Here is a 20,222-nt window from a genome sequence, read left to right on the forward strand (position 1 = left end):
TCCCCCTGCCCCCCCAAAAAACACCACCAAGGGGAAAAAACGTAGAAGTTAAACAGTCCCAATCCAGATATGGTTTAAAGTAAGCAAAACGAAACCAAACTACACACAAATACAGCTCTCAAAATCATTTAAAAGTAAAACAGAAACCAGAATTTCCTCAAATTGTATTATAAATTAGATTCTAGACTATTCCTAGATGGTAAGATTTCTCTCTGATGTCCTCCAAACCTTCAAGTTTGAAGAAGGAACAGAGTACCTATTGACAAATATGTGGCTTTAAAAAAAATAAAATGCTGTGCCTACAGAACTGAACTGCCATTCTACAAAATTACCGTACAGCTTTACAGAAGTTTGGCACGGTGAATTCAAGAATGTTTTTAGTCAACACCTCCAATTTCTGATGTAATTAGCACGGAAAATGTGACAACAAACCTCAACACTTCATATCAAATGAGTCATTTCTGTGACAAAAGAAAAAAAGTATTACTTTAAGTTACACATCACATATACAGGAGAATTTTATCTCTTTACAATTAAACTTCACATCCAAATAGCCAACAGTTAAAAATACTCTGAGGAGAGTTGCAGCACTTCTCAAGGTAGTAGCAGCAAAGGAAAAAGCACTCCAGTAAGAATTATACCATTTCCACACATTATTTACCATAGCAACTTAACGAAACAAATTCCTTGGACAATTTAGATGATGTACTATTGCATGTAATCTAACACAGCAAAAGTGAATCCTTCTCAAAATCAGATAATTTTAACTATTTTTAAGATATTTTGTAGTCTTATAATACAGCATTTTAGATAAAATTATTTCATAAATTTCCCAAAACAGTTTGCATTCATATAAGGCAGAACAAAAAGCAGTAAAAGACTTCATAGAATCAAAGCTATATGTTTAGTTTTTCTTGCAAAAATTAAAAAGTTGTCCAGAATGAAATCTTGATTGTTATTCCTAGAAAAAAAAAAAAAATAGAAACGTGCCAGGAAAATTGCACCATATCAGAAGTTTGGGGAGTTTTTTTGTTTTCTAAAAAAAGAGAGATGTCAGTATTCACTGGATTTATAAAACACATTAATCTGAGAAACCTGAGTGAAACACTTTGAACACACTGGTGGATAACAAGCAAGTAACTAGTCTGTCCCTTTCTAATTTCAGTAGCTTGTAACGGCTTAGAATGGACACGTGGAACTCGTTTGTGTGAGCTTTTGCTTTTATTCCTCACCAGACAGGATCCATAAAGCGTGGCCCTGGGTGTGCAGGCAGTGTGGCTAGGGAAAGAGTAAGGTCAGTACAGAGGTAATACCTTGTTTCCTTAAAAGGAGCATTCCATGGCAGAAATGTGCACTGTTTCAGTGAACAGAAAATCATTTTCATAGCAGAAATTTCATTTTATGCATACGATTTCTAGTCCGATTTCCCATTTCTATGCATTTTGGCTTCCTCCTGTCCGATAAGACAAATGACTTTGTAGCATCCTTTTGCAATTTTGACCATCCACATCACATTCATAACATCCAAGACAACACTTGAGATAATCCAGGCGCTCTGGGCTGCAAATCCTAATCTCTGGAAAGCCTCTGTTCCAAATGAAGAAATTACATGGGTGTAATATATAGGCATGACGGCAATCCTCACCACGAAGAACACAACTGTCATCAGCACACCATTGATGATGTTGGCCTTTGAAGATTTGGGATATCCCAGTACTTCAAAAAACCACCTGCAAAAGAAGCGTTCACAGATACCAGGCACACTTGAAGCCTTTTCTTTAAAAAAAGGATTTTATTTCACCTCTTTTTTAAATTAATCATTTAATTTATTAATTGCTTCTACCCTTATAATTTCTAAATTATTGCACTGTGTCTTGGCTTAGACACAGAACCAGACATTGTAAATGGCACTGGCTCATGTAACAGGTAGGTATGTTATGCAATGAAAAAGATAAATCTAAAAACTCCCTCTCCCATCACTACTACTGGGTCATAAATGGTCTTTAAAAAAAAAAATCTTGCATATAATTCCTTAGTAGACAGGCATAACTTATCTATTGCTTAGCAGACAGAACCTGCAGATTGAATTTCTAGAAAAAGGAACAAATTCCTCTAATTCTTTATCATTCTCACTTAAACCAGAATAAACACAAGGAAAATGTGCAACAATGGCAGGCTAAAGACAGGACTGGAGGAAAATTACTTAAATCACTGTATTCATGATGGGGGATGGAGAGGGGACGGGGAATAATCAATTTATTTCCAAGAAGATATGAGGGTAGAACTATTTAACAAAAGAACAGTTCTAAAACTGGTTTTAAAAGTCATTTTTAATTTAATTACCCACAGATTACAACCTAGGTAATTACAGATATACTAAAAAGATTTGCCAGACATCCAGCTCTATTGAAAATACTCCTTAAGAGTATTAAGTAATTCAGAGTGCAACTGAGACAATTAAACTCCAGGCACTTGAGGTGACAATCCAGCCTAGAAGCAGGATACCTCACCACAGAAACACTTAACTGGAATGATGAAGAAAGAGACCTTATATATTTGGTCAGACTAACAATCAGAGCCTGTACTTTCGTTGATATATACAATGCAGACTCCAAAAGTAATATAGAAAAAGGTTTTAAAATATACTGTGATGTGCCAATATAGGGAACTGGACATCTGCTAGGCAACTTCCCTCTCCCAGCAAATTCAAAAAAATAAGTCAGTAAATCAAAGTCATCATTAAAATTTTTACCTACCACAGTTCATAATTAATTACATAAATGCTGACATTAACATTAAAATATCTAAATGCTTGGCATGGAGACAACCTTCAATTAGATATCCCTAAAAACACAGACAGGAAATACAAAGAAAATAGTACAGTTCTGAGATTAGAATATCATTTTATATTTCAATAACAGCTCTTTTCGTAATGCTAAGAATACAAACAAGAAACATAATGTGAGTCATTATCGTTATCCACTACATACTGTCTTAAGGGTCTGGTTCTCTTCAAATTTAATGAAGAAAACCCCAAACATTCATGCACTAATGAGATCACATTCCTTAGTGCAAGGACTTTATTGTCTCCTACAGTGATTTCTGTTTTTTCTGAGAAAGCAGTAGATGTCAGTATTCAAAGACATGATCTCACTGTAGGCATTTTAAAAGCATAGCATATATTACTTTTAATAGCCAGATGTATCACCATACTTCCTAACGCCACAGCCTGAAAGGTAAGCATCAGTATAGGTACCACTTAAACTCAGGATGAAATCCTGTCTTGGTAGAAATCAGCAGGGAGAATGGCCATTCACTAGGATATGAATTTCCATATAGAAACCTGGAATATAATACCACCTTTTTTAATTTTCTTACTCTTCTCTTCCTCATATTACTAAAATAAGTTTGATGAAGTCTTTATTTACTCCTCAGTTTCTCTGTGTGTACGAAGCACACACTACATTAGACTATAATCTCCTACTCAACTGCACTTGGGCAAATGAAAGCAACCTCTGGAGAGCTCCATTATCCCATCCTGCCCTGCAGTAAATTGAATTTGCCAAGCTAATGTTCGAAAAGGATCTCAGCATAATCTTTTTTAATCTTAGAGATCTGAGGAATGCTACAGTCTCATAAAATATTTCAGAATTTACACAAATTTTAAAATTACAAAAGTCACAATGCAGTAATGGGTAATACTCAGATACTCTGTTTGCAGGAGGATTATAGTTCCTATTTGCCTTACAAACCTTATCCTTTCTCTATCAGACACCTGGAAAAGAAAACAGATGCCACATATGTAGGATCAGTAAAATAGAAATACAGCCCAAAAAGTATGGGTGAAGAATAGGTATCTGGCACACTGAAAGATCTGACTCTACATTGAAAAAAAAAAAGAGAGGAAGAGGAGAAGACTGCAGCACTCCCTATACCAAAGCCCCTCTCCTGAGGTGAAGTCTTCCTGGGGCAACTCCCTGTCCCCAGTTGAGTCATAGTGGCTACGGAGTAAGGAGAGAGGCCACCCTCCCCAGGGAACCCAAAAACTCCACTGGCTGCTTTCCCCTACCTGCAGTACGTGGCACTATCATGCTCCTTTTCTGATACTCTCAGCAGCAATTCCAGTAGCAACACTGTCACCAGAAGCCATGGCAGGCTTCAGCTGTCACTGAGCTCCACAAAAGAGCCTTATGCCACTTTCTCCTCTGATCACAAGTATAAAGATTAACCATTCCAGATAAATCAGAAAAATAGTAAAGCACCTAAGTGCTCAAAATAATTTGCAGAACTATTTTAAAAAGTAAAGAATATACATTTATATTATTCTGTGTATTCATATGCATATATTAATACGTATATATGTGTGCACTAATGCAAAAAAAACTTCAAATTATCTAGGGCAATGTAATTCCATTCTAGGATTCTGATGACCTGTTATCTTGCTTCTTTTCCTGGTCCATGATACTAAAAAAAAAAAATCCCTTTTTGGCATTATTATAATAATTAAATTACCATACAAAAGCTAATAAAAATATTATATTTGTGAACATTTTTGTACAGTAGTTTCACAAAAATCTGGCATTTCATATGAAGGCTGGTCTACTCTAAAAAGGAAATCAAGGGTGAATACATTAGTTACACTGTTGCAGCTATAGCAGCAAAAAGTTTTCATAGCAAAAAAGACTTCTGCATAGTAATCCTTAGTTCAATATATATAAATTCCCTTTCAGCAGACACAACAACAAAAAACTTCCTAAGTGACAGAAACAATAATACAGATTCAAACTCAAAAGAACTAGGCAAAAATTCCCTAACCACTTACCGCTGATTGACAAAAGGAGTGGAGAACTCTGCAAGCAGACGGAAGTTTCCAAAATAAGCCAACAGACCTTTGCTCTGGTTAGCAAAACAAAATAGACATACAAAAATCAACAATGTAGATGTAAAATCTTGATTAGAGTCATCAAGTATACACAGAATTATACAACATCTCAACTTCTTTATTAAAACTGATAGTAAGCCAGTTTGCCAGCTGCGGCCAACTTCCTTATGAGGTTTATTACAAAAGCTGCAATTGTCCTTCAAGTATCTCAAAATCAGTAGTTTCTTATTTTAATAAATCTTTAAAAGACTTACATTTAAGTGGCGATGGAAAGCTAGGAAGGGAAGACTTGCACAACTAGTCACAGGTCATAATTATAATGACACTATTATTATCTAAGAGAATTATAAATATTTTGGATTTCTCAGTGTTGAAACAAGCCCAAACAGAAACACTGTAAGCTAAAGAAAAATGTCCCTGCATTGCTTTAGGAACATAATTTGCCAAAGCAAAGATGTATTCCCAGATTTTATTTGGCAGCAGAAACGGCACATAAAGCCCTTTCTTCTCTCCTCCCCACTGCAGGGGAAATCCCTTCCACAAGCTGTGTCCCAGTCCCTGCTGTGCCCTGTGGGTCGGAAGAAGAGCACGTCTTGCCCATGACAATAGCCAGGTAACTCTGTGGTACGTTTACACGGATACACGTTGTAAGTGAGCGCTTTCCTCCAAGTAACAAAGTACAGCATAGTCTCTGCCTTATCATTTGGCTGAGCTGGAAATAATATCCCATTACACAATGGCTGGGTAAGCAGCAGTTTGATGTAGAGATAAAAAGATTTTTTTTTTTAAATTTCAGTAGGTCTCCTGAACAACCTCTGAAATGCGTGCCATGATTCCTCTTTCCTCCACAGAGCGTGCTAATACCCACTACTTCAGGCATTTCATGTCAGTTCGCACTACACCAGACGGAAAAAACTGTGTTCTTAATCAAATTCTCTCCTATCTTCAAGAGCAATTTTTGAAATAAGATACTTACAAGTAACTTTCTCTGAAGATAAGAGAATGAGAGTAACATACAGACATTGAAGGGCGGAGCTAGAGCCGAATAAAGCTGCTTTAAAAGAAGTTCACACTAATGCTAGGCTTTCTATTTACTCCAGAAACAAATAATGAATTTTCTGCAGCAGGGATTAGCCTTGTAGTGGTATTTTCATTTCTCTAATATCCCACCCTAATTCACTTTCATCTGTGACAATATTAGTAGATCTAATTATCTCCAACCTGAAACAGAGTATTTACTTGTCAATGTGCTTCATCTCCTTTAAACTGTTAACACGGGAAATCTGACAGTAATCTGGCATCTCCACACTTTTAATATTGTAAGCCTGGGATTCACAGAGTAGGCAGGGAAAGAAACGTGGTAAATGAAGTAAACTGTATTTTATAAGATTTCTTTATTTACTGAATGAGTTTTTCAGAGAAATTCAAGAGCATTATTCTGGAGGTCAATGGGATTTCTATCAAGTCACATGGGCATCTTTGAGAAATTCCAGAAGCAACAAAGTGTAACTAAGTTACTCTTTATCTTAGAACAGTATCCTTCTCTTCTCCTTTTCCCTTCAATATATGCATGCCACAAACATTTATAGATATATAAAGTTGATCATCCATTGTTTCCCCACTAAAGTAACCTTAAACAAGAAGTCTCAGAAGATTAGTCTGTGTCCTAAAAGATTTAAAAAAAAAAAAATTAGAGAAACAAAAAAAAACCACTCTGAAAAAAACACACTTAGCTGATTGTAGTACAACTCACCAGAGTTAAGGATCACTGACCTACAGCCTTGCAAATACAATCACAAGCAGAACATAACCACTTGAAACCACTTCTTTCTAATTTTCTGACTAAATATTCAGATTCGTGTTTTTATTTGAAACCGTTTTCTATAACCACGTGAAAAGTCCCCCTGTCAAAGTCTCTCTATGCAAAAACTGAGAAGAGTTTTAATTTCAGCAGTTAAATAAGTGACACATTTTTGTTGAAGGACTGTAGCATTGAAAAGGCATGCACTTACCACAAATGACTGATAAAACCATTTAGAAAGTAATGATGATTGAAAATATAAATATGCCTTTCACAAAACTAATACACCAACAAGTGAAGAATTTTTTTAAACATTAAGCAAATGAGATCTATAAAAGCATTGTCTTCAATCTCATCTGTTTGTTATGTTACTGGAAAATACAGCACTCACCAGTACAAAATAGTAAGCATACAGAGCTGCCAAGTGATGTATTACAAAAAATTTGTCACCAATTGCCTTCCAGTAGTAAATAATAAGCAACAAATCTACAAGAGAAAAGAAATAGCAATAAAGAACAATTTATCATACTACCATTGACACTAGAATAGTGTTTCTCTAAGATTTAGAGGTATAAATGCCAACATATGGCATCAGTAGAAACTCTCTGAATTAATTATCTCTGAAGAGAACATCTTTATCCTAAAGACTTTACTGTAGTCAAAGCATTAAGTAACAGTATTTTTCCAACAGTTGCCATAAGTATTTCTTTCCACATCAATGGAAGTGCAGAGGCAATAGATTTAGCTGAAATATTTTGGAAGGAAAAAGCAGATCCAGAATCTTATAGCAAGACTTCACACTCACTAGCTCAAAACTTTGGAACAAGGAACCAAAAAAAATATTGGGGGGGGACGGGGACAGGTGGCGCGAGGCTACAGGGGGCATAGACAACATACAAATACATATAATAAATGCAGGGATCTATTATGGGGAGCTTCAGAATTAAAAAGTAGTTATATTAGCAAAGTGAACCATTCACCAAAAATATTTTGCAAGGGGGACTTGATATGAGAAGCATGTTTGCTTTATTTAATCACAATTTTCCAACTACTGTAGCGGATCTGAGTTAATGTTACAAGGAAAGCATTGACAGAAAAGTTCTTCCGTGTCCCATGACAGTCTGACGTTTCAGAAGATTCTCTTTTCTGTACTGGAACAAGCAATTTCTGCCCTTATTTTCTTCAAATGAGTGCTTTGGACTGGAATATTAGTGACCGAGATTCCAAATCAAAGACTGTACTCCTGTGCCTTTCATATCTCCAGCAAGTGCCTTGATCTCTTTATATTAGCTATCTGCAGGCAGGACTCCATCATCTGACATAGCCACTCCACTTCCTGTCAATAATTAAACATTAACTATATAAGGATGTGTGAGAGTATGAGTGGCCAGGCTCAAGTCTCTGTTCAAAGTTATTCATTAATTCATAACGCAAGTCTCATGCAGAATTATTCAAAAATAGATACCAATGAATTTAAACATGGGAGCTGAAGTTCTTCTTACAGAAAAAAATGGAGACTTTATTTAACCCACAGTTTAACTGGGTGTGCTGATCATCAGATTATCAATTCCGTTGGAGTGAGAAATCTAGTCTGAGAGATAATCAAGTCCATGCCTCATCTCTGACCAGAGACTCCATCCTAACATGAGAAGTTTTCTCTGAAAAGAGTCCAAGTCACAAAAAGTTTTTGCTTTGGTAAGTCAGTATTATCCTCACATATCATAAAAGAAAGCTCCAAAGCATTTTGTAGCAAAATTCCCATGCCAATTTTAATTGACGGTAAATAATTAAGAACACAAATTATATGGAGAGGTAAATGCCATACCAAGAAAATAATTCAAAATTTCCATGTTTTATACATAACTAAATTTTGGCTTAAAGTGAGACTAAAAGGCGGGCAGGCAGAATCCTATGGCATCATTTGCCTCAGCTTGTATTGAGGATTACTACAATTCTTCTGCCAACATTCTGAAGTCACGGGAAGAACTGTACAATAAAAGCACTACAAGCTGTAGACACACTGAAGGGAGTGAAGGGCATTGCTTTAACACCTTCTCAATTGGCGGGAGGACAAAACCAAGCTGGAGTTGGTGGTTGTGTATCAAACCATCACAAAGCCACACGGTGGCATTTCCTCAGTGCTTGAGGAGATATCATTGCATCTTTCACACCTGCTGGCAAGATCCTGTGATTTCACCACAACCCACAACTCCATCAGCAATTTTAAAAGCCACAGTAGAAACTGTATTGTATACACATCACCTCTCCAGCACAGTGGTTCAGTATAAACATATAGGCATAGTGACTCAATATAAATATACAGTTGTGTGTATTATAGATATGCTGCATAATTACCAGAAATGAGGTAGCCTGTGGTAATAGCAATATTCAGTTTCACAGTTGAAGGGTCACCCCTGTAAACATACCAAAAATACACAGTTACAGCCTTTATAACGCGGTAATTTGCAAAGGACATACACATGTCAAACACATAATGTCCATCAGGTCGCTTTATTCTTGGCCCATCAGTAAGACCTTACGAGACTTGGTTAAGAAAGGTCCTAGTCATGAAACCAGATTCCTTTTCCACCCAGATATAACACGTCCAGTAACTACCCTAATCAGGATTACCCTCTGCCTTGGGGTAGAGACGGCGCCAAGAGTCTTGCTAGAGACTAGAACTGAAACCCAGCAAGTACCCTGAGCTGGCTTCTCTGGAAACAGAGGACAAAAGAGAACAACCCAGGGAATATCTCTTAGCACTTTAATTGACACTGTGCTTCCATTTTTGGTTTCCTCCCAGTGTTAAAACTTTTTAAAGCATGACAAAAATATCCTGCTCAGCTGGTGCTTTTCATATTCCTAAGAGGATGGACGCTTATCAGCATAAACAGAGTACAAAGAGACATGAAAGGAATTATTTGCCAGTCCTTTGGAACCTTCGAGGCGACATGCTTTTCAGAGCAGTTTCACACCTTCTGTCCCTTCCCTTTTGGTGCCAAACATTCAGCAGGCAAAGCTCTTAGCAGCACACACACAACTTCAGTTCCTCTAGAATATTCGACAAACCCAAACTTGTGAATACAGCTCAATAAAGGGAAGCATCCCACTACAGCAAGTAACATTTGTTCTTTCCTCCACTGTCCTCTGTACATTCCTACTTTGAGGAGTTTGGTAAGCAAACCTCTTTCCTCAGCATAAAGATCGCAACTTTTTTTTTAACTAAGTTGTACATCTAATCTAGATATGTTTTGCGTAACTGAGCTTCAAGTGACAGGTCTACAGATTTATAAAATGTGGACTGCTCAAGACAAGCTGTGAAAGCAAACTTTGTTGTAAATCTTTTGAGAAAAAAGGAACATAACTGTGCTTACAGTCACCTCCAATACAAAGTCTACCTCAGCTAGAAAGCAGTAAAATGCCATTACTTAGCTATTATATTTTAATCCTGTTGGAATGAAGCAGTAGAAGAGATTTCCTGTATTATTACAATCTGTTCACTAAATTTTAAGGCTTTCTTAGCGTTTAAAACTAACTGTTTTCCTGAGTGAGAAGGCAGCTTACAGGAAAATAGAAGGACTCACAAAACCAGAATTCTGCCATTAGGTGAGGAAAAACATTACCAGGAGAGCCTGGAGCTCACTCCATCTCTTAAGACTGGCCATAGAGGCTCTCTTAACTACAACTTGAGACAGGAACATTCTTGCATAGACTCAAAATCTGGTTTCATGAGCTACATAAGTTGTGGGTTGAGTGCTTCTTTAGGTGTAGCTCTTCTGAAATTCACAGCTAGACACAGAGCACAGACAGATGTGTTCTCACAATTTTAGCAGAAATTCTTTAAACAGTTACAGTCCTCTCAGTAGAGCTCCCAGCTGTGGCAGCAACAACATCATATCCAAACTTGTAAGCACTCCCAACACACTTCAGCACATCATCACCAAGATTTCGCCTGCACTCAAGAACCTTCATCTTCTTCTCCAGAGAAGATGAAAAGGACTGAGTATATGAAATTGGTTCCTTGATATTGGCAAACATGACTTAACTGGATGAGACAGGGAATGATTCACCTCCCTTCATTGTTTCCATAAGAATGGTCACCTTGCAACAAACCTCTAGACTTTCTAAACCAACACTTCAACAACATATATGGCTGCACTGCCCATCTGTCACCTCCCTTCAAGAACAGTCCATGTTAGAATGGTTGAATTAATCTCATTTAATGGAAAACCTGGAATTTAGTCTGAAATCTTCTAGATTTCCTGATCTGTCTCCTTGAATGGGAAGTGCAACAGAGCTTATGAGTCCTAAAGTTTGCAGCCTATTTTTGATGTAAGCAAGAGGCAGGAGTGACAAACAGGGAGTGACCTGAATAAGCAAAAGGGAAGAGCTATCTCTTTTGTGATTGCTAAGGAGGTATGTGTGGCAAATGAATTGCATACCAACCTGCACAGGCAGATATAACAAACAGAAGTTCACACAACCGACTTTCTTCAAAGTTCTTTGCAGATAGTCATATAAAATGCTAATTGAACATCACACTTCAAAAAGTGTAATGACTGTAAATTGGACAGTCATATGAAAAAGCCTGCTCTTCTGTGAAGCTGCAACTTAATTCACTTATTTACATCTTGTCCCTCTCCTTATCTGATCTCTACCACCTCCACATTTTCTACCATGTTATTCTAACCACCTCAAAAACAATTTCTACATTATCTCTGTTAGCTAGTCTGTATTACACATAGAAGAAAAGGCCAAGTGTTACGAGAAGTCCTAGACCATCAAAAAAGGTGTATGTACACAAACTGATGTTTCCCCATAACTTATCAATGCTCTAATTTTTTATTTTTTTTTTTTTAGGATCTATCGTATATAGTTTCAAGCATTACCTGACAGTAATACCACATCCTCTCTCCATTGAACCTAAATCATTAGCAGGAGTCCTGATCCCTTTCAAGACATATGGGCGTCATCATCACCATGCATTTAAGCTTTGTGTGAACCCAGAAGTTAGGCTAACATATGTAGAGGCTCAGAACTTGTGATTATCCATTATAAATACAGATATCTTTAAATCCCACAGAAAATAACTGCCTGAATACTGTCCTACAGTCAAGAACTACACAAAGATGGTGGCAATAACTAGAGGGAAAGAGTGTCTGTATCAAAACCTTTCCAGTAGTCTAAAATCAGAGCATCTGTGAACAGTGCAAGAAAGCTGCGTGAAGGATTACTGGACATTTACTTACAAAGCACTGAAACTAGATTCACAAATGTTTCTTGTATTGTTAATACGAGACTCCTACAGAAGGGCTCATTCATCCTTCATATCTATAAATGACCAAGTCCCTCAGCTTATGGCTGCATTTCAAAAGGGCATTAGACTTCCAGATTGAGCAGCCTTGCAAGAGTCCATCTGGCATTTCCCATATAATTTGTTTTTTTTCTCTTCAGTCTTACTCAATTAAAATCAAGACTATGTGGATTCAGCTACGAATCAATGTAAAAATTATAAACAACTTAAGACTTAGTGTACAGCTAAGCCATAAAACAGACTGGAAAAACAAAATGGTTAAAGCTCTACATGGTCAGCTAAGGGTTTGATTACTGTGTACCAGGACTCAACATGACTTATGGAAGAATGCACAGACTAATGCTAGCCATCTCACTTTTAAGAGTAATGTAAAAGTCAGACTTAGAAGAAAATGTACATCTGCAAATTCTGAGGAAACCACCCTAAGATTCTGGCTTCACTGGCAGAAGAAAGCCTAACACAAAGTTGTATTTTACTCGCAGGCTGCATACAAGTACTCGTAAAGCCACAGGCAATATTATGTTCAGTTTTCCTTTGCACTTAATCACTTGCATAAATATGAATTCAAAGGACTGCAACTGCTTTAAATACACTAAGTGAAATTTCACGTTTAAAAATTATTAGTTTAGTAACTAAAAATACTGATTTCCACATCTAGAGTATGTTCTGTGCACTTTTAATTGACAAATTCCTGACACCACTAAGATAATTTTGATTGAGAAACAATTTACAGAAACACTGCCATGAAATGAACTTGAAGCTTTGATTTAAACACACAGATCAGATATACTTCCACTAGATTTTTAAATATATATAGTTTTCCTTACTCTACCATATGTCAAAAAAAACATTGATAGCAACCATTGCAAACGTATCCAAACAGAAGAAACTATTTAAAAGCAATATTAGAAACAGAGAAAAAAACTCCCCCAAAAGTCAGATGGATTTTGGTTTTTAAGATTTGGTGGTTTTACATAATCTAGGATGCTAAGGCTCCATAAACCAGATTAAATTTTCAATGCAGTATACAAAAATATCTGACATAACTTTTCTCAAACTTACTAAGGACAAAAAAGTGGTTCTATTTCTGCTTAAACTGATTTTTTCCTGGAATTATAGCAGGAAAAATTAGTAAATATGAAGACTCAATTTATTTATCATTGCCAAAAGGCTTTTATTTCTGCCTTTCATTACTTCTTTTGTACTGTTTAGAATGAGATCTACTCAAACAAACCAGGATAAAAACTTCCATCTGATAAAGCTTACCACAACACACACTGAGAGAGTTATAACATGCTGCTTTTCAACATGGTTAACAGATCTCATAAGATACTCAGACTGTATTTGGTCTCTCTAAAGATACCAGAACACAATGAAAAAAACCTCAAAACAGCCAACAATTTAATCATATATCACTACATACTGAAGAGGCCAACGTTGCCTAAATTTCTGTTATGAATTAGCGCTGCGTTTATTAAAGCCATGCAACAGGTCAGTGGCAGAGCGCCTCAAGCACCCAATCCTGTCTAGTCCACACTGCATTGTCATTAACTGACAGTATCAAAAGAGCAGAACAAGCATCAGATGTTAAATTTCTGTAAGTTTAAACTGACTCACAGTGTGAGTGTGGTCCTTCGACAAGGTTAAAAACAACAGTCTATGACAGAAATACAAAAAGAAACTTAAAGTAGTTAGTTAGTCTTCAGGAAAAATTGGCCTCTTCCTACTACAGGGAAAGAGCTGCAGAGGATAACAAGTGAAATGTCAAAACACCAATAGAAATCTACAATTAACTCAACTAAAAAGACGGCATCTTGTTCTTCCTCCCTCAAAAAAGTGTGAAACAAAACAATGTAACTAGAAATCTAGAAAAGATGTGCTTAATATAGACTATTTTGTTAACTAGAGAAAATATTAGAAGTCTATTTATTAAACATTTGACAGCACTTGAAACTTTCATACTTTTTTTAAAAACAAAGATTGACAGAAGCTTTAAGGGAGGCAGAAATATAAACATCTTATCGATTTAGACATATATATTTTTTATACACATACTAGGCCCCTCCAGCTTTTTCATACACACACATTCACTCCAGACCTGTAACAGCATTTTAATCTCACTTAAAAATTATTATAGTAAATAGCATCGTTTCAGTCACGCCATCTTACAGTTACACTCTTGGTTCTGTGCTTTAGCAATTTAATATGCTATTTCAAATTAATTGCCTGTATTTTATCTATTCCACTTCACAGATACAAAATGCACTATGACATTAATACTGACTGAATAATTTGGAATTATCAAATAATACAGACATAAAAATGGATACATCAAAACTGCATATTTTAATGGAAAATGAAACAATTATTTCAGTAATTAATACACTGCAGGATTTTTTTTCTTTCTCAATTATGTTACTTTATTGTGTAAACACAACACATACGTAACATGCCTTACCAGAGACGGTCAGCATTAACAGCGTCATCGTACAACAAAATATACAGGCAAAACCCACCAACCACCAAAGCGTGGAACGTGGACACCGTCCTGAAAGAGAGATCTCAGTCACTAGAAGGTACTGCCATTCACAACTTTATACACTGTGCTTAAGGTAGGATGTTTCCTAAGACATTCTCAACTATTCTCAACTGCATCCAGACACTTCTGTGGAAGACAATCATCTCTTATTTATGCTACATCCAACCATTCACACAATGACACACTGGAAAAACAGTCAAAAGGAGAAATCTATTAGATATGGGGGGGATTAAATATTAAGTAGGATCTTAAAATAACTGATATTTACATTTTCCTCCAATTATCCCATATATTAAAGAATCCTTAAAGACAATATGACATCCAGTTCTCTAACAAATACTTACTGTATTGTCCCACTTGCTGGAAAATCTACACATATTTCATATTCAGATGGGCCCATGAGTCCTGCAGCAGCAGGTTTCTCCTTTCAGGCATGAAATTAATAGATGACCCCTAAAAAAGCTGCCAAGTTCAGGTTTTAGAAAGAGGGGCATTAAACAAAAAAATCTTATCAAAGAAAGTTTCAGAAAGAATTTCTAGTGCATTTTCCTATGAGGACAGGCTGATTTCCTATGAGGACAGGCTGAAAGAGTTGGGGCTGTTCAGCCTGGAGAAGAGGAGGCTCCGGGGTGACCTTATAGCGGTCTTCCAGTACCTCAAGGGGGCCTACAGGAAAGATGGGGAGAGGCTGTTCAGGAGGGCCAGTTATGATAGGACAAGGGGTAATGGTTTTAAAATAGAGGGAGGCAGATTCAGGTTGGATATTAGGAAAAAATTTTTTACCATGAGAGTTGTAGAACACTGGAACAGGTTGCCCAGAGAGGTGGTGGATGCTCCATCCCTGGAGACGTTCAAGGCCCGGTTGGATGAGGCCCTGAGCAACCTGATCTAGTTGGAGATATCCCTGTTCCTTGCAGGGGGGTTGGACTAGATGACCTTTGAAGGTCCCTTCCAGCCCTAACGATTCTATGATTCTATGATTTGAAGTAGATTCTGGTTTTCGAAGAGAAATCTTGGGTAACACAAGGTTGTAGCTGAGTATGTGAGATATAACAGCTACAGGTTCATAGCAGCTCGCAGCTTTACTTGATTTTATACTCCTCTTATCCTATATAAAGACACAGTAATCAGAATTGCCTTGTCCATATTTGGGTACTAACCACTTTTTTTTTTTTCCCCAAAGACACCAGTCTCAAGTGTACAGGCTGCATGCACGCTGTAGATAAACTCTGAATGTTAACGAGCACTTAAAGAGAATTACCTATTTACAGAGGCCTCGGCAGAGTTTCTACCAGCACAGAGGCCAGGGCCATTCCTGCCCTTTTGAGTCCACATGTATTCTTGGAAGGTAGAACAATGCAATGGGCACAGGTCCAAAATGTGTAACCTTCTTCCTCTAGCCATGGGCTTAACACTGCTACAAACCACATCTACTACTGCATCGCTACTCTCTGCTTTCCCACTTTTTAAGTGTGACTAGGAAGAAAAAAGATTATATGCCAAAAAAGCTCTACTGAATCACAGATACTATTTGAAAGATGAGAACTCTAAGTTAGACGCTGCGTGATCAGAAAAACCTTTGCACCATATTCACAGCATTAACAATATGCACACAAATGTATAGATGCTGTTAGTTATTAGTCTTGCCTTTGTACACATTAAATACATGTATTTGGAAATTGTTAGTATTTTAAATGTGCATAAATCACTCTCAGGAGTCTAAACTCTACCATGCAAGATTTGAAGAAAACATCTTACTTTGGAAGACTTTGCAAAGAAAGAGTAGGTTATAATCCCTAGTCTGTTTCATCTATTGGCATTAGAAGATTCTGTGATATTTTGTAAAAGATGTGTCTATTTACAATTTGTTTGAAGAGTGGCATAATGCTATTTTCAGCAGCTTTTTCAATAGCGTTCCAAAAAATTAATGGAGATTAGTATAATATGAATAGCCAAATCTAAGAAGCTCGATGAGAACATTTACTAACCATTATAACATAGGCTGGTTTTTTTTTGCCTTCTTTTTAAACAAAGAAAATTTAGTTATCAGAATTTTAATGATAATTAATGGTTAAATTAAAATGTCTACTCTTACAACACAAAATTAACAGTGAGCTAGGAACTTTGCTTCCTTTTTAAAACAAAGCATGGCATATAACATTAGTGTTTGAGAAATACCTGGGATTTTTGAACTTTAGGAGAGGATAACGCTGACAGAAGTAAAATTTGTCCTAGAATATAGCTCATTAGTTTACAGTTGCAACTTGTCTCAGGAGCAGCTGTTTATTCAAACCTTAGTATTTAGAATACAAGCTATACACAAGCACAGCACTTGGAGGAGGAACAAAAAAAAAAAAAGGAAGAAAGAAAAAAAGCAGATTTCCTCCTTAACTCTGGACTTTGAAGTTTCTCCATAGAAGAGGGGACAAGAAGAAGGGAAACAGTGCAACATTCCATTTTTACATGGAATCTAGGTCAAGCTATCAAGCTCAGTACATTTGCTTTAAATTACTGTCAAAGCTTGCATCCCTTAGCTTCTCAATGAATTGCAAAGAAAAAAGTCGCACTGATAAGTTGCATACTTGTTCCTTTATTACTGAATTTTTTTTTCACAACTGCTTAATAGCAGTATAAACATGTATTGTAAAAGACGTGACCAGAATTTATGTACAACAAATTAAAGAGTTACACTACATCTGTGTTGAAGTATAGTTATTAACTCAATTTGAGCATCCAGAAGCAATTAATTTATTCGTTCTTAATTCTTGGAAGGTGAGAATGAACAAACTGACAGTACGGAAAACACAGTCCAGAGCTGCAGCTCAAATGCTTGATTATGAAACCCTCTGAACTGCAACAATATATTTTCAATGCTAACGCTCATTCCAGGCTGATGCCCTCTTCCAGACCCAGCTGAGCTGATAAAAATGCATAACCATCCTCTGTGCCAGTTTCCTTCAGGACTGCCAACAGAACCATTTGTGTAAGCACTCCCTACACCAGTTCAATATAGGACAAAATAACAAACATCTACTTTTAAATCATTTAAGTTAACCCATCTCATTTTACTGGGAGATAGTAACTTTTGCTACCTGCACAGCTACCTACAGAGTACATATATGTTCAAAGAATGTAAATGGACATATCAGATACTCCTTGGGGCGACTCTTCATTTTAGTGAAAAACTGGAGTGATGAGGCGGTTTGACAAAACACTGTGTTTGGTCAGAGCAGAATTAATAGTCAATCTTCTGTAGAAACACAAGGACAGTTAGCCCTTCTTTCACTTTGTGCCCTCCTCAGGTATAACATCAACAAGCTGTTGATGAACCATGCTTCATGTTTCATGCCTTCTAATTTCAGAACTGAATGTAGCACTGAACCATGACTCCTCCGTGTGCTAACTCCAATCTACATCCTGCTAGCAATCCTGAGAAAAACTGTGGAAAGAAGTAAAAAAAGGACACAGCCTGGGCTGCTGTATCAACTTGAGTAGTTAAACACCTTACTACAAAGTAGCCCAGAGATCTTAGAGCAGCTTATTTCCAGCATGCTTGTGATGTGTGAAACAATCCATATGTTACTATGCAAAGTACTACAACTTAGCACAGTGCCACCAGGCATGGGATATGTTCTCAGAAAGCCTGTTATGCAATCCAAGGGTCACTTGACGTGGCTTAGAGAAAAAAGTTCATCTCCAACACGATAACAGTTTAGTTTTCCTGTTTGCCTCTTGTTGATTGTAACATGGAGATAAACTGAACCTGCACTGGTATCATGAACTGGCATCCTACAAAGTTGTTCTGGCAGATGATAGGTAATTATTCAAAGATTGAACTGAAGTTAGGATAGTGCCTTTAAGAACACTGTGGGTGGACATTTGCCAAATGGAAGGGCAAGACTATTTGAGTTGCTAATGCTGCCTAGAACAATGCAAACAACTTTAAAAGTATCCACCTTATACTGCCTTTAAATAGCATTGAGGAGGAGCAGCGATAGGACTAATGCATTTTGAGTGCAGTGACAGCCATACAGAACACATTTTTGAGCTTCAAATTCAAGAAACACTAGAAAAATATTTTAAAAGTTGTAATAGGCTACTGAAGTATAAAGTTATAGTGTAACAATTCATTTCAACCAGAGAAGCTTGTGCACTATATCTACCCTTTCAGAGTAGTATATTGTAAATAAAACATCAGTGATCATCCTATTTGCAATTACTACCCTATTCTTCTTTTAGGACTTAAAAGACAGGAAGGCACCAAGAAGAGATTCACAGGGTTGAACAAGTTTCTAACAGCGCTCTGTCTGAGGAGACAAGTGTAATGCAGGTGGATCCATCTCAGCAACAGAACTGCGACAGAAACATGAAGGGAGTGAGGAAGGTTTTTAGACTGAGTTTCCACCACTCCTTCCTGAATGTGCACCCTGTGTCTGTCATACCTTCCCCCTCCCCTTCTTGCAGTCTCCTTCCCCACCAACACGCAGATGTACCTGTCTAACCTTGCCTCTCTCCAATACTGCACCAAAGATTTATCGAATGACTTGGAAAACCACAACTTACCTAAAACACATGTAGTGTAGAAGCACCTGGAGAACAGAGAGTAATTTGCTCTGCACCCAAAAGCATGACCAGAGATACACTAGCATTTAGATAATAGAATAAATTGCAATACTTTTTATTTTCATGTATGTTTGGAGGAAAGGAATTTCTTACCTCTTCTCTCTTCTAGAAGTGTCACAGAGAAGCCATTTAAAATTAATCCCCTTTACCTTATTACTTCCCATCAGTCACTGTTTTCCTACTGACTTTCACTTGGGCATCACTGTCTAAAGAAGTATTTAATGTACAAGTGTCTGTAATGCTGGGTGTTCAAGAAGGGGCTTCAGCATTTTACATTCGGAATTTTTCAAGTGCCTTGAACTGTCCCTCTAATCTTTACAGATGTTTAACTAATAATGTTTTCTGCAGTTTCATATATATATATATATATATATATCCCAGTGGTTCAGATGTTGACAATTTCAGGTAGTTCATTATCTGCAGTTTGTTTTGAACACTATACCTTGAATTCCATTCGATCTTCCTCTTTTGGCTGAGATCGTTGAAACCGGGTGTTATTCGTGTTGACACCCAAGAACTTAAAACATGGAACAGGAGCTGAAATGTGGTAAAACTGGCAATAGCAACACCAATAGTCATGTTGCTGAAGGAGGCCATTGTTCTTCAGCCTGTGAAGAGAAGCAGAAGGTCATTTCAGTCTATTCTCCTTTTAACTGTATTAAGCAGCCAGAGAAAGCATTTTTGACAACTAACTTATCAATGGAAATATTATTTGCTAGAAGTTTCACCCTGTTCAACATTTCTACTTAAGGCTTATCAGTATAAAAGTATCCCCAAGATTTTATATGTACAAGTTGCATTTTGCTTTGGGTTTGGGAATTTTGTTTTGTTTTGTTTTCTTACATTTGCATACTATACATTTTTGTTGCCTGAAGTCACGTGTATTTTATCTGCACCAAAAGGGCAGGGAGGACCACAGACCAGTGGAAACACTGGCTGAGAAGCCTCCACTCCTGTCCCAGGAAGCTCCAAAGTTAAAACTCATCTCATTCTTAACAGAATCACCGCTGCCAACAGGTTTTTAAAAAGCAACAATGAAATCAGGTAAGTGTCGAAGACAGAT

General features: G+C 36.9%; 1 protein-coding gene across 1 annotated transcript; it reads right to left on the reverse strand.

The window, feature by feature from the left end:
• Positions 1–1,414: 1,414 nt before the first annotated feature.
• TLCD4 (TLC domain containing 4) lies at positions 1,415–19,756 on the reverse strand. The gene is made up of 6 exons (XM_086617734.1): positions 19,602–19,756; positions 14,456–14,545; positions 9,039–9,097; positions 7,075–7,169; positions 4,823–4,896; positions 1,415–1,730 (listed from the first exon to the last, which is right to left on the reverse strand). The coding sequence occupies exons 1-6, from the start codon at positions 19,754–19,756 to the stop codon at positions 1,415–1,417; spliced, it is 789 nt and encodes a 262-aa protein (XP_086473860.1).
• Between the last annotated feature and the right edge of the window lie 466 nt (positions 19,757–20,222).

This window comes from Tauraco erythrolophus, chromosome 10, assembly GCF_009769465.1.
Source record: "Tauraco erythrolophus isolate bTauEry1 chromosome 10, bTauEry1.pri, whole genome shotgun sequence".
NCBI classification, from domain to species: Eukaryota; Metazoa; Chordata; class Aves; order Musophagiformes; family Musophagidae; genus Tauraco; species Tauraco erythrolophus.

Coding starts and splice junctions, on each gene's coding strand:
- TLCD4 (XM_086617734.1), bottom strand. CDS start 19,756: ATGGCCTCCTTCAGCAACATGACTATTGGTGTTGCTATTGCCAGTTTT. Junction 9,098..14,455: donor GTTAATGCTGACCGTCTCTG/GTAAGGCATGTT, acceptor GTATGTTTACAG/GGGTGACCCTTCAACTGTGA. Junction 4,897..7,074: donor ATGCTTACTATTTTGTACTG/GTGAGTGCTGTA, acceptor TTTGCTAACCAG/AGCAAAGGTCTGTTGGCTTA.